The sequence below is a fragment of the Chroicocephalus ridibundus genome, chromosome 5 (genome assembly GCF_963924245.1).
Source record: "Chroicocephalus ridibundus chromosome 5, bChrRid1.1, whole genome shotgun sequence".
NCBI lineage: Eukaryota > Metazoa > Chordata > Aves > Charadriiformes > Laridae > Chroicocephalus > Chroicocephalus ridibundus.
Genome location: NC_086288.1, coordinates 70,385,470 through 70,400,361, shown reverse-complemented (window position 1 = coordinate 70,400,361; position 14,892 = coordinate 70,385,470). Strand labels below are relative to the sequence as shown.

General features: G+C 40.1%; 1 protein-coding gene across 6 annotated transcripts in view; it reads right to left on the bottom strand.

Annotated features, from left to right (window-relative positions):
• The window catches only part of ATP10D (ATPase phospholipid transporting 10D (putative)), a 54,348-nt gene that overhangs the window by 23,128 nt on the left and 16,328 nt on the right, over positions 1-14,892 (bottom strand). For 5 of the 6 annotated variants that reach the window (XM_063336955.1, XM_063336954.1, XM_063336956.1 and 2 more), the window contains 9 exons: positions 13,372-13,576; positions 9,081-9,166; positions 7,887-7,993; positions 7,021-7,152; positions 6,062-6,189; positions 5,663-5,915; positions 2,810-3,045; positions 1,605-1,793; positions 369-984 (listed from right to left, as the gene is read on the bottom strand). In XM_063336955.1, the coding sequence (XP_063193025.1) occupies positions 369-984; positions 1,605-1,793; positions 2,810-3,045; positions 5,663-5,915; positions 6,062-6,189; positions 7,021-7,152; positions 7,887-7,993; positions 9,081-9,166; positions 13,372-13,576 (1,952 nt within the window). The remainder of the gene's footprint in view (positions 1-368; positions 985-1,604; positions 1,794-2,809; positions 3,046-5,662; positions 5,916-6,061; positions 6,190-7,020; positions 7,153-7,886; positions 7,994-9,080; positions 9,167-13,371; positions 13,577-14,892) is intronic. The other variant, XM_063336959.1, reaches the window with a different exon arrangement.

Sequence of the window (14,892 nt, the reverse complement as noted above, 5' to 3'; positions counted from 1 at the left end):
GTCCAACAGCTCAGAAACACAAACGTAGGTAAAGGCTAGAAAGTATCTCATTCTAATAAACACCTCTCCCTGTGTAGCAGAAGCCAACTATTCAAGAAGATGACCTTACTTTATAACTGGAAATACTTTAATTGGCTCCAAAGGCTCTGCTTAGACACCACTAAGTCCTTTGAATAACAGCTGCTTCTCTGTTCTCCATTTCTACACCAGCACAGCCATATCTAGATGCCAAGTGATGCTACCTGTCTAGGTTCCCTACACGGAACTATTCTGTTGGGTCACTTGTCTCTTCTCATGAATCAGGCCATCTGTTCAACTGTACTGAAGAATGACAAAGGTGAGGAAAGAATTAGAAGTTCTATAGATACCTTCAGATGCAGTTCTCAACAAATCCATCATGACTGAGTCTGCACCTTTCGTGTACACCACCACTTTGTTGGAGACTGGATGCCGAACGACCACTGACATCCTTTTCCGCACTGAATCAAAGGGCAGGATATGCAAAAGCTGAAACGTTAAAGATCCCAGACCTTCGAAGTCCACAGTTACCTGATCTGGCGCCCTAGACTGTAAAATACATCTATAAGCCCTAGCAGCATGAACCAAGGCAGCTTCATCTGGACTCTCGGCTTCGTAACATAGTTTAGGTAAGGGAGACAATTCAATAGATGATGCAGCGCTGCTGGGTTCACTGTCAGCAGCTACATTCACCATATCTAGTTCTTGAGGCACTTGGGAATTTTCTGGGCTCTCAGTACTGTGAGGTTCAGCAGCCCTTTGAGCAGCTCCATCCAAAGCAGGTGAAGCCAGTTTCATTCTGAAAAGAGACAGTTTGCTCACAAAACTATTGGGGCTTTCAGATGATGCCTCTTTCACACTTGGAGCTGGGGAGGAACTTAGTCTCCGCACTGACAATCTCTGGAACATCTGCCTGATTTCCTCAAGCGATTTAATAGGCATCCTACCCAGCGAAGAGAGTCGCATCTGGAACAGAACAATTAGAGAAAACATTTATGTTAAATTCTTTGTATTTTATTACATTAAAGAAAGACAGATGACAAACTATATCTGTTTCTTAACGAATGTAGTATCTTAAAATTTACCAGGAGTTTGATTGCTTGTGTTAAAGATAGCCAGTTCCATTAAACATATAACCACGAGCACACTAAACAGCTTCATTATTCCAACTAAAAGAATTGTAAAAATACTTCCGACATGAAAATTGTACTCATTCCAAGTTTGATTTATGACTCCACGTAATAATTGTCTTTAGAACTGTTTCAGTAATGAAAGTTAGCAGGACATCATAACTTTTAAATGTTGTGTCAAATGGAACTAAACCCTTAAATCCTTGCTCTGAATTAGCAAGGTATTTGTGAAGAACAAACCAACTCCATACCCCTCACAGTAACTAGCTACAAGTACTGTTAAAAATACAGTACCTTATCAATACTTTTTTTCCTCTTTTTTTCTTTTTTTAAACCAGAGGAGAAAAGGATCATTTTAAAAATGTCAGTTAATTGTTTTTTCCTTTTGTAATCAAAGCAAAAGGAGCTCATTTATTGATGAACGTGGCCAAATAGCCAAAAATAAGGCCTTCCTACCTTCTGACGTGGCTGATTGGGGACTGAAACTACAACAGTATTACAGATTGCCAGAGCAAGAAAAAAGTCAGCGATGTACATTGTCTCCAAAGATGACTCGCTGCTTGCTTCTTCTGATTGTTGGTAGGAATGAGAAGAAATTTGACTGAACTTCTCCAGCAGTTGTGTGTCCGGTACAACATCCGTTTCCTATTGATGAAATGAACAAAAGTGCCCATTAGGATATAAGCTTAATCTCGGTCTCTAGAAGTTAAATCAGCTACAGATGAATGAAGTGTAGAAGCTCATACAGCTTCGCTGCCGTCAGATGCTGTTTGTTATACTAGGGAATAGAGGAGCACTCTGCTGTCTTCACTGCCCTGTGTTAGTCCACTGAAAATGGCAAACTTCCTGCCCAGAAGGGTAAACGGCAGAGCTGTTCATAGACACTTCAACAGAGATTAAGTATAACAAATGCTATTTAGACATCTTCAGGTACAGAAGCAGAGCTTTTACCTCTTGTAACCTCCACTAAATATTAGTCATCTAGATATTTCCCATTAAAAAAGAAAAGAAAACGCTAGAAACCTCTTAAAAGAACAAACTGTTATTAAGATGAAGCTGGTCATTTTAGCTGGAGTGATCACAGACTCACAGCAGTAAGAACCAAAGCATACACCTTCATGACTCAACAAGACTCTGCAATGCCAGCTGCAAATAGGAAGGAGCCAAGCAATCACGGGAGGCTCTGGTTTTGATGGGAGAGAGAAAGAATTTCTTAAGTGACAAGCACTCTGATCAAATGGGGATAAAAACATGAGTTACTTCATGCGAAGAGAAAGCTCTGGGGAGACCTCATGTGGCCTTTCAGTACTTAAGGGGGCCCACAGGAAAGATGGGGACAAAGTTTTTAGCGGGGCCTGTTGTGGTAAAACAAGAACCAATGTCTTTAAATTAAGAGAGGGAGATTTAGATGAGATATAAGGAAGAAATTTTTTACAATGAAACACTGGCCCAGGTTGCCCAGAGAGGTGGCAGATGCCCCATCCCTGGAAACATTCAAGGTCAGGTTGGAAGGGGCTCTGAGCAATCTCATCTAGTTGAAGATGTCCTGGTTTATTGCAGGGGAGGTTGCACTAGGTGACCTTTAAAGGTCCCTTCCAACCCAAACCATTCTACGATTCTACTTCAGAAATTTAGCATCAAAACCAAAAGCTTTTACTTACAATGGGGCTGCTGAAAGCAACATGTCCTGGGTGGGGAACATCACCTGCTCCATCTTCCCTTCCTACTGCAGGGTAACTCCCAGAGAACTGATTCAAAGACTTTCTGTTCAAAGGTTCATTCACAGCTCTGCAGTTGTGCCCTGGATGTTTTGACATATGGGTCGAAGAGCCACACTGACGATCAGCTGAATCCTCATCCTCTGAATCCAACTCTTGATAGGATTCCAACCTCTTTGCTGTGGAAAGGAAAACAACATTATTGTTCCATGAGTGAAAAGAAACTTGCCTAAAACGCTGCCTGGAGCTTCAGGAAACAAAATTTTATAGTAAGGAATTTAGTATACAGTTAAGAATAATCCACCATTTATGAAAAATAAAACCCATAACAAACCATCACACTGACTTCCTGTTTGGGACACTGCACTTCAAGAGCAACACTCTGCTGGAGTGAATCCAGAAAAGGATGCAAAAATGATGAAGTTTCTTTTCCTCCTAGCCAAAGCACAAGAACTCAGCTATGTTCAGGAAACACACTGCTGGATTTGCTAGCCTGCTAAGTTCTCCTCGTTTCCTGTTGTCTTCTCTTTCTGGAACATAAATGAAAGCCACCTGTCCCTCATCCTGCCATTCTGATGAGTCCAAGGAAAGCAGGGAGACCAGAGCTTATACATTCCTTGGCAGGCCACCTCTCTGATGCCAACATGAATTCAATAAAATAGCTCTTTTAAAAAAAAGATAGGTGCAAACATAACAAACCATGGCTCTCCACAACTACCAAATATAATTCTCCACACGTGGTATTGATACATTTTACCAGAAAGCAGCAACAGAGACTTAGTATGTTTGCAGGAGTAGGTTTGGACAACACATTGCCCGTTCCACTATGCTTCCAGGTTCTTGACAAGACCGGATGTCGTTACTTCTGTCTTAAGTAACATATGTGGCACCTCTTCTAACACCACGCTGCTCTGCTGCCACCGTCCAAGAGGCACACGTTGCTTTAGAGAGCACACTGCATGGGGGCGCCTATATGAAGGATTTTACTGAATCAGAGTCATTGCTGTTGTGTGCTTCCCTCATGTGCATCCCTGGGCAATACAGGTATAAACACAGAAATACATGAACAGACAAAGTGGCTTGCATGCAAAAGACTGTACTGTCTTGCACTGCAGCTCTTACTATATGTAGCAGGAGCCTTGCGATTAGCAGTCCTGTGCAACTGGCCAAATGTAAAACAGGACTAAAACACAGGACCTCCGACATTTTTCAAACTGATTTTTAGGGCTCACATAATTTCTAGATTTGTTAGGAAGAAGCACATGCTTACCCTCCAGGTATGAGACAGGGCACAGCAGGAAATAATTATGCACATAATTAACACACTAACAATTTTGGAAGATAACTCTAAGTGAACTACTAGCAAAAGTACGTGGTAGACATACTTTCCCTGCCACAATAAGACCCGGATCAGACACAGCTACATCATTGACACAACTCTCCAGTTTATCTCTTCTGAAATATTTTTCCTTCCTTTAGTAAATACTCTAAAAATATATTCCATTTTTTATTTAAGTTGTTCCTTTCCCAAGTTTGAAACTTAAAAATATTTCTTTCTCACTTTGCTGCTGTCGTCCTTCCCAGTATAATTATGCAAAGCCAAAGAAGCACCTGGACACCCACACCACAAAATTTTCAAAATATGTGCAGAAATTACTGTAAAAATGGTTTGTAACCATCTGCTCCTGTGACACGACAACAAGAAGGGCTGAACTGATTCATTGCTGTGGCCAGCAGGGTGTGCCTTTTGCTCGCAGTTGTGAGCAGTTTTATCTGGCAGCAAAACCACCAAAACAATAAAAGGAGGTTTGATACACAGCTGGGCTTCGTGTGTCCCCCTCTCAGCACCTCACCTTTGATCTCATGGAATACTTGCATTGCCCACCAGCAAAATACCAAATGTCTGCAGCCACTAGTCCTTACATACAGTAACAGTAATAAAAATTCTGTGGTTTTAGCTAATTAATAAAATAGCTAATCGAATCAAAGACCTCATGCCACTCTGATGAATTTTCTCTTGTGTCTGGACTTCTAGCTTCTGGCTCCCAGAAGGCTTCAAGTAAGCTCTCACGAAATGTACACTAGAAGATGACAATGAGGCAGCAACTATCCAGTAGCACTGCTTGTTGACTTCCTGGCTAACAATAAACAGGTGTATAAGAAAAAAGCAAGAATACAATAGTCATTATTTTTGATGGAGGTGCTTATCTTTGCAGCCTTAACACAGGCTTGTACGCACATCTGCTTGACTTGTACCTTAACATTACTGTTAAAGCTCTGACTTCAGCATGTATTTCATTTGACAGGGGCAACAGTACGTCGAATCGGAGCCTTAAGATATACTACATAAAGGTGGTACACTGCTATGGCAGTCAACAGTTGGGAAAAAAAAAAAACCAAACAAACAAACAAAAAAAGAGAAGAGAGACTAGATGGGCAATCTTCCAGTGTTCTGGGTTCTGAATATTGCAAGGAGAGAAGCAAAACACAGTATGCATGATTTCTTCCACAGTGAGTAAAGAATATTTTGTTTGTGGTAGCAAATATGTTGGAACTTAACTAGCTGCAAGGCAGCACCTTACACACAGTCTGCAAGTCTCTTAATACACTATATATGAAGGGATCCAAACAATGGGGAAAAATGCACGGCTCTTTCTAAATCAATCTGAATTCACACCTTCCACGAGTGTGTATTGCCACACAAATCTCATGAAGGCCACCAGACCCCTGTCAAAACTTTCAGCTTCTCTGAGAAGAGAAAAAAGACCCATTGTGAACACAAGTTTAGTGCCTTACCATTTTCCTCATGGCAATACTCCTGTCCTGCAATGCTGCATCTCCGAAAAACCATCTTATTTTCAGTGAGAGTTCCAGTCTTGTCAGAGAAGATATACTGAATCTGGCCAAGGTCTTCAGCAATATTCAGTGCTCGACACTGAATTGTTGAGTCTGTTTTCTCATGGTAAAAATCAATGTCATTCTGTATTAAATAAATTTGTCCCAATTTGACAATTTCAATTGAAACATAGAGAGAAATTGGGATCAAGACCTACCAAAATAAAACATGGGGATTAAATAAAACCAAACTCTTTGGCCAGCTGCAAACATGAAGTAGCTCTACTGAAGCCGAAGAGTTACTTCAAGGATATAAATGAGATCAGAATATGATCCATGTACAAAACAGACCAAAGTTACCTGTAATAAAATGATCATCGTCCAGAACATATTGAACCCTGCTAATGCTGGAGGAATCAATTTCCCATCTGGCTCAGGGATGTTGAAAAATGGTATTTCCGAATATCTACTTAACCAAATTCCATGGCCTTGAAAACAAGAAGATGATTAAAGTGAGTCAGTTATATGTAAACTGTATCACAGTTCAAGGTCATGGTGTTCGCTGTTACACTCTGCAGTTCCTCCTAAGCTTTTAAACTACCATTTTATCTCTTGAATTTTTCCTCAACAGGAACTCCATTAAAATTAAGTAAGTATCAACGCACACATGAATAAATACCTTACATGCATTTCTACCAAGAGCACATCTATACTGCGTATCTCAGAACTAAAGAAACACTAACTACACTTGATAAACACTTTCCTCTTCCCCCTCCCCGAGAAACCTCTGGCAATTTTATTATCCTTGCTTGTCCAGGTTTTAGTCAAACTGTGAACACCATGTCATCATTATTAAGTGTAGTCTGAAGAAGTTTTTTTAAACATGTTTTAAACATCTTTTTGATTTGTCATAAAAGTTAGTCCGTTTAGATTTACTCAAGCTCACTATTTAATCAATTCCTAAAATAGCAAGTCCTCACAACTCCCCAAAATGCTGTACGTGCACCTCATGTTACCTGAAAAATCCTAAGAGAAAGTACGAGTTTTGCAGTAAAATTAGTGAGAGAAAAGAGAAACGAATCAGAGAAACAGATTCCAGACCTAAGAACTCGCATCAGGAACATACTTCTTGACCACACTCCAGACTAAACATGATAACATGAACTAAAACCTGGCAGCATCGCCAGCTGTTAGGGAATTACACATGGATAAAGGCAGTTCCCGAGACGCGCTGTTAAAACAAATCAGCCCCAAAATAAAACACTAAGCATTGTAGGCTGAGAGAGGAAAATAGCAGGAGTCTGATAATTCTCACTTACCTATTGCACCAGTTAAACACATCAAAATTAGAAGCAGAACGCACCAAAGAATATCCGTGTTCACTTTTCTTTCCAATTTACTGCGCTTGTAATGAGGGCCGCTGTTATTCAGCATGGCTTTGGTTTCATGACCTGTAACCACAACACAGGCTGAAATTCTCCAACAGCAGGTATCAGAACCACAAATGATTTATATTTCTAAAGCTCTGGGAAACAGGACATTTCTGCTAACTAATATTTGAACAGACATTATAAATATGAACAAAGTAACTGCTCCTACAATATATGAATTCTGTCGTAAAGAAAACTGAACAAGCTCAAACAAAATCTGTCATGTACACATTAACTTTTAGACTGTCAATAACATTCCTTCCTATAGAAACAATCTAATTCTTGATATTTTCTATATGGTTTCTAACATTTTCTACAAAATCATGCATATGCATTACAACTATTGGGCTGGATACATCAAATTGATTAGTTTAAAAACCTGCCCTTTGATACAGAACACTGAAGAACAGCACTAGCTTCAGTTTTGGACCCGAAAAAAATCCTAAGCAAGTAATGTATCTCCATGTCGATTCAAAACCTGGGTTTACCATCACAACTAACAGTTGAGGACAAGGACCTGTTCACACGGAAGAGCTGGCTTCCCATGGATAATCAGGCATATCAGTTCTTTACATTGCTACAATAGAAACAAGCTTAATCCAGACATGCATTCTTAACATTTCTAGCTACAGCTGCCTTCTGCTGAATTCAAGCTTTCACTCTCCTGATTTCCCTTTGCACTATACTGTTTCTTAGGGCACATAACTCTGTCTTGTTTGCAAGGCAATCTGTGAAAGCCAGGGTGGTTCACTAACCTGCATACACCACTATGCCTACAACAGCTTCTGTGTTTCTTACTGTGCATCCTCGGAGCAGTAAGTTTTCCTTGCTGAGGCCCACTCGATCCTTGTTTGAATGTTCACTGAAAAAAAAGCACATTGCTTCAGCTGTAGGACTCCAGCAGTTACCAGTCAGGCTTTGCAGAACCATTATGGAGCAGATTTCCCAAAGAAGCCGCTAGTCACTGACTGCCACTCTGACATTTCCCATCGGACTTTTCAAAAGAATGGAGCAACGTGCATGCAGATCACCTTTGAAAATCCAGGCATATAGGCACCGTATTAAAATTTTCTTGTGTTTACAAGCCTAGCATTTGCCAGCTGGCATGCGAGAGGTAGGCAATACTATTGAAAACAGCTCAAGACAAACACTGGAAGTCTGAACGCCTATGACTTCTACCTGGATTGCCAACGTCAGAAAAAACTGGAACAAAATATAAAATCACACTTTAAATATACAATGAGCATCGTTGCTCCTGTGGCATACTTTCAGTGCAGGTAGGCCCACTGTTTGTCTAGGTGTTTCCTCAGAGACTAAGGTTTATGTATATTTCTTTTCATATTTCTAGCGTGTCAGTGCCGACAGGGAAGAATATAAACACTATAATTCTCAAAGCCTGAAAATCAGTCACCCCATGAAACAGCATTTTGTTTTCCTCCTGTCTATAGAAAACCATAAACCTCTAAGAAAAAAAGACACAGACAGGCATGTTTGTCAAAAGCAGTTTGAGCAAGTGACTGATGGTTACACAAACCAAATCAGATTACGAGATGAAGCCAGTCCATTTCCAATTCTGAGCAACGCAGCTTGTCCAGTCAGGCCATGGTCCAGGCCAAATAATACTGTAGATATCACATGTTATTAAGAGCAGATTTGAAACAGCTATTTCAAATATGAAATACACTACTGCAAAACAGCCTGAACTAAGATGTTGAAAATACTCAATACAAAATAAGAAGCACTAGCGGGCTTTCCCAATTCCCAATCTGCTGCTCTGAAAGCCCTTTTGGAGCTCTATCTGTTGAGCTGCACTCAGAAATGTAGTGGTGCAAACTGACTTCTATACATATTGTCATTATTTTTTAAAGCAAACATTACAAGCTCTCTGAAAATTAGTAAGAGCACCAAAGCAAATAACAATAGTTTGAAGAGCCACCAAGCCTACTTACACAAAGCCTCGGAAGCGACTGAGGTCGTCGTTAGGACCTTCACACTCTATTCTACTGGAAAATTTTTCTGGATCAATTTCAGAGACCTAAAGCCATAGAAAAACCAAACCCAGAAAACTCAGACAAAATGCGACGGAACTTAAAAACATCATAAATTCATAAGTTCAGGTATTACTATCTAACAAATTAGCTTTGAAACTGTAAGTTACTGGTGTTGTTGATGATCTTCTACCCTGCGTAAACCAGACTTAGACAGCATAGAAGGACTTCCTAGTAAATATCAAACCCTGGCAAGCATCAGTTGAATTTCTGATATTTTGAGAAGATGGAGAGGAGAAAATGGGTGGAAAAGCGAGGAAGGAAAAAAAAATGCAATAAAAACATCTGAAAAGCAGACTTCCTGTAGTTTTTTTTCATAATATGGAAAAAAGAAGAGGCACTGTCTCCTCTACAACCAGAATTTCTTCCCAACAGCCGTTGTTTCCAATACCATCAACAGGATGCTATGTGTGCTAACGCAAAGAAAGCAGGTAGAACTTTTTAATGATGTTTGAGCCTTACCAGTACGGAAGAAAGGGCTGTTATGAAAGACTAGAAGTACACGTTGTAAATAGAGAGCAGGTGAGCTCTTCAGTGAAGAGAAAAGCCAAGCGAAAGAAATATCTTTTATTAAATAAAGAATGAAACCTGACAAGAAGAGAAAACCCAGAAGGCCTTATCTTTGGAATTACCTGCAATTGAACTTGCGATTTAATTTCAATTAATGGCATATGAGTATGCCTCTAGTGTAACAGACACTAGCCTCTGGTAAAACAGAGCCATTTCCAAGATGGGTACTTTCCACTAAGTCTTTGGAAAGTCATTTGTTCTGCTCTTTAGAAAAAAAAGAATGACCAATTTAAGGTTTCAAACTCCAAGGATAAATCTGTCATTCACAGCTGTAACTGAATACCTCTTCTACATAATTAGAGGTCTCCGAGAAGGCCGCATTCCCACAATTGGGTGACTTCACACTGCCACAATAGCAACCGTGAGGTTAAAACACAATCCTGTAAGTAGAATTTGACACTCAGATGACATAATATTATTAACAGGTAACTCTGTTGGCTTGATTAACAAAATTTTTTTTGCTATGTTTTGCTGTATTGATTTGTTGCAGTGTATTAGCTGAAGTGAATATGAACATAGCCTTAGATAGACAGATACCTTCAGTCTCTTTGTAAATTTAATTAGTCATGAAAGAACCCTCTCTCTCCACTGACCTTTCTGATGTTTATTTGTACAGGAAATAACAACATTTCTGCAAAACGTAAGACAGTATAATTGATTCACGCTTCTCAATCCTTTCACATTGTGTTCTCTTTTGTGTAATCATTGCACAAAGAAAATAAGAACGAACCCCAGAAGAAATTAAAATAGCCAAAGCAGTCAATTCTTTTCTTCTATAGCCTGGAAACTGTCTCCAGATAAGTATTTCTGGTGCATTATTTTTAATGTACAACTAAACCATTTAACTGGTCAAACAATTTGTAATAGCAGCGAAGGTGTTAGTAGGAGCTTCTTGCAATATACCTTGAAATACCAACCACAGAAACACTGGGTGTAACCTATACCGGGCACAGAAATTATGTCTACACTCTGCCAGTATAAAACAGAGGTGACAAAAACTATGTCCAAAAGCAGGCATCTTGATGTGGGAACTCAGATCTTCCTGGACTGTAAGTTTATGGTCTATACGCATTCATTATAATCTTAACTTTGACAAAGCAAGTATTAAGAGTAGAAGATTTTGCACCTTATTTCTTGAGATGCTTTCCTATGTTTCCCACCACAAAAGATTTTCTACAGCACAATTAAAATTACTTGGATTTTGTGTAAAGGTCCCTAAAGAAGGGGGACAATAAAGATGGGAACCGAATAAGGTAGCTGGGAGTGGCAGGGTCTACATTACAGTCTCTCACTGGAATGAGGAGAGAGGCAGCTTCCCAAGGCCATGCCTGCTGCTTTGGCCATGCTGTGTTCCTGACAAACTATGTGGTTTGATAGCATGGCATGGAATGGAGAGGGTGCGTGGCCAAGGTGGAAGAGGAGAGCTGCAACTCCTTTCACCAGCTTGGCTTCTTAGGCTGCCTGGAAGATAAGGACAGCACTTTCCTCTCCACTAGGTTTGAGGACGCTGCAGCTAGGACTGGATTCAGTCATTGACCACGTATCATAAAATCATAGAATCCCAGGTTGGAAGGGACCTCAAGGATCATCTGGTCCAACCTTTCTTGGCAAAAGCATGGTCTAGACAAGATGGCCCAGCACCCTGTCCAGCTGAATCTCAAAAGTGTCCAATAATGGGGGAAACCTAGGCTTAGAAGGAAGTGACCAGTGCGGTCCTGTGGCCTCTCTTATAACGTAATAGCAAACATTCATTGCTCAGAGTGACTTAGTGCTCAAGGCATATTAGCTTCTCCACCCCAGTGCTTGGTTCAGCTAGCCACATGAGGCGTGGAAGGAAAAGGAGATTAATCCCTTCTTAATGGGAAGCAACATTTGAGTATCTGGAAAGCAGCAAAGCAATGTCAGTTTGTTCACTAAATAGCTCATTATCCTCAGGGAGCCAGTCCTCAGCTTTTTGTGTATTTCTCTGTGAATGCCAAGCTGGTTGGAGACACTGTGTTCTGTGCCTTGTTACCTGCTGTTACCTAAGAAGCCTCGAGTTACTTTCCCAATTTCTTTCCTGTTGTCATTCAAGCATTTTAAAAAAATATAATAAACATGCTATTCTAAGTTGCCAAAAAATAAATTTGACTGTGAGAGTTTCAGCTCCTACTCCATCCTTTAATTTTGCCTCGCCTTCTCTTAAAGGAATACCATGTGCAAGAACAGGTGGCCCACTCACAACCTTTTTCATTGCGTTTCTACTTGCTCAGTCACGAGGAAGTTGGACATAACACTCTTGCAAATAGGTTAAGTCTTTTTAGTCCTTGTTTTCAGAGGTTCTTTAATTTGATGGAGTTTATTCCTATTCTTCTGACCTTAAGAAATGGAGGGGTCAGGCAGCCAGCTTCTTACACAGCACTGCCAGTCTTATTCAGCCTGAGTTTATAAGGACAAAGCCTCTGGCTGAAACTTGGCTGGTGAGGCACTAGAGGTCTGTGAAGCTGACCATGGCTCTACATTAAGAAACCATGCGGTCCTGACAAGAAGACTCTACAATGACTATATATTATTTTTTTTTTTAATTTGAGAACAAAAATAAACAGCCCTGAATGCTGAAGGAATTGTTCATTTTGGTGCATGTTTCCTGGAAACAGAGAATACAGTCTCTTTCTTGAATGAGACTGAAATCAGACCTTGGTAGCAGGAGCTGGTATGAGATCAAGGCCACCTCAGTATGATGTAAACTTACAGAACCATTTGAATTTTGCCTTTCATAATGATATGTATATACAGAAATATCAAACAGCCCTTTCTCCCTTATTGTTTTAAGATTAAATCAAGAAAGAAAAAACACAAACAAAACCATGTCACTCACTATAAAGGGGATAAGAAACGGCTTTGTTCATGGATATCACATCATGCCTTTGGTATTACAATACTTGCTAAGTAATAGGGGAGTCTTAATGAACAACAAGGTGGTACTCCTCACTTTCTCACCACTGCTGACAATTCAGAAGCAGTTCAGGTAATTTTATCTCCAAAGGACTAAATGGCCTCTCGTGGACAGCACCAAGTCTCCCTGCTGTTGTTTTCAGCAGGGTGTTTCAGCAGCAGAACTCAGTACAGATTGCAGAAATACCAGGATTCTTTGTTCTTTCGATATCATCTTCTTTGTGCCAGCCTCCAGCATTTTGTCGGGTAGATATAATACTAAGTATTGTATGGAGGTAAAAATACATTTGCAATATGAAAAAAAATCAAAGAGAGAAGATAGTATCTACTCCTCTCTCTAGTCTTTATACAGCACAGAATTCCCTTCTAAAAAATTCCAGTTTCTCTCCCATGATATGATATACACCATACATGACTTCTTGACATTTATCTCCATAGTTATTTTTACTGGCTTGCATTACTTGAAATAGATCTCTCTTTCTCCGGAGTAAGTGAACACATACAGATTTGCTCCAAAATAACTCAAGCAACAAATCAGAACTATGTTGCCTAGTTATTTTGTTTTCAGATGGGGACTGCTGAGCTATCAAGAATTAGGCACTCTAGAGGGCTGGGTTGTTTGGGTTTTTTTTAGTTGACCATCTGTCATGTCAACTTTCTTACACCACTAGAAATGCACAATTATCACCTGCTCTGAGTATCCTCTCACCACCTGCCTCTGCTTTAGATTGGTTTCTCCATCAAGGCCTGCCGTTTCAATGTAACAGATCCCATCCAGGTCACTAGAATATAACAGCACCATGTCAGCAGGAATGATTTCATTACGTGAAAGCCGGATGAAGTCCCCAACATTGATATTTTTCCAGCATTCATCTACGTATTTCTTCTCCTTCCTGAAATACAGATAAAACCAGTAATTTTTTACAAACGCATAAACTGAAAGCTCAGAGAAACACACTGTAACTAGAAAACTAGTCTAACCGTGAATTTATTCTTCTAAGTCATTAAACAAACTCTAATGAGCTGGTCTATTAGCTCAAGGTAAATATAATTACAAAGAATCAGCTCTGGGGTCCAAGCCTTGTTTTTCTGGGAATTACATTCCAGGCACCCTCCCAGAATTATTTTAACTCTATTTAAAATTCAGCCCGCTTGCTTCCTGTATTTTCATTATTCCAGGAAAGCAAACATTTTTTTTTCAGGATTTCTCTTTGGGTCACCACTTTTTCTTGCAATTATGCAACCAGGAAGAACAAATATTTTTTCCTTCTGACAGGGCCTTTCAGAAACGTACATCTCCCAACATGACGAACATCTACCAGTAAGCTAAGAATATTCAGCAACCACTTCACTGATGCTCTGAATATAGATACTTGTATTTACAGGCTTTTAAAATAACTTTTCCATTAATTTTGAACATAAGGTACCAAGACTCTATAATACTCAGGGAAGTCAATAAAAGCTCAGGCCCGTCACTATGGAGTTGAAATTCTTTATTAATATGAAATATCCAGGCATGATGTGCGTAAGTTTGAACTGTTTTCAACTTTCCATTTATAGCTGCTGTTCTGTCCTCAGCTGAGATGAAGAATCTTCCTTTTATGCAATCACAGCAGCTTACTGCAAACACAACCAGGTACCGAGTGGTGAACAGGATGCAAAGTAACAAGGAGCGGTTGATGAGCTAGCTGGAGGCAGGCAGTTGTACACTAGTGCAATATGGACGATGAAAAGACACTTTCAGTCGCTGTTACCATCACTGCACAGGTCTGGATGCAGTGCTTTTTTGTACTATTACTGCCCCCGGTGACTGTCTGACTTTTCTGCCTTGCACAGACTAATGCTAAAGCTACATTCAAAGAGAGGAGCACGTACTCTCCGCAGCCTCCGTTTTGGGGTATAGTCTGGGCTATGCTAGCTAGGGTCACCTTCCACGTTGTGCTTCCTTCCCTTCATGAGTGACAGGTAGATGGTTGGACTCAATGATCTTCAAGGCCCCTTCCAACCTAGAAAATTCTATGATTCTATCTCATTCTAAGCTGGCCAAGAAGGTCACTTGCACCAGGGAGTTGGGAAATGCATGTAGCTTCTACAGTGCAAACACAGGCTCACAAGCTTTGCAACAGGGCCATTGTGTGTAGACTGGCACTTATCTACTAGCTTTGATCAAAGTGCTAGCAACATAAAATGCTTCTGACAAATAGTGAAA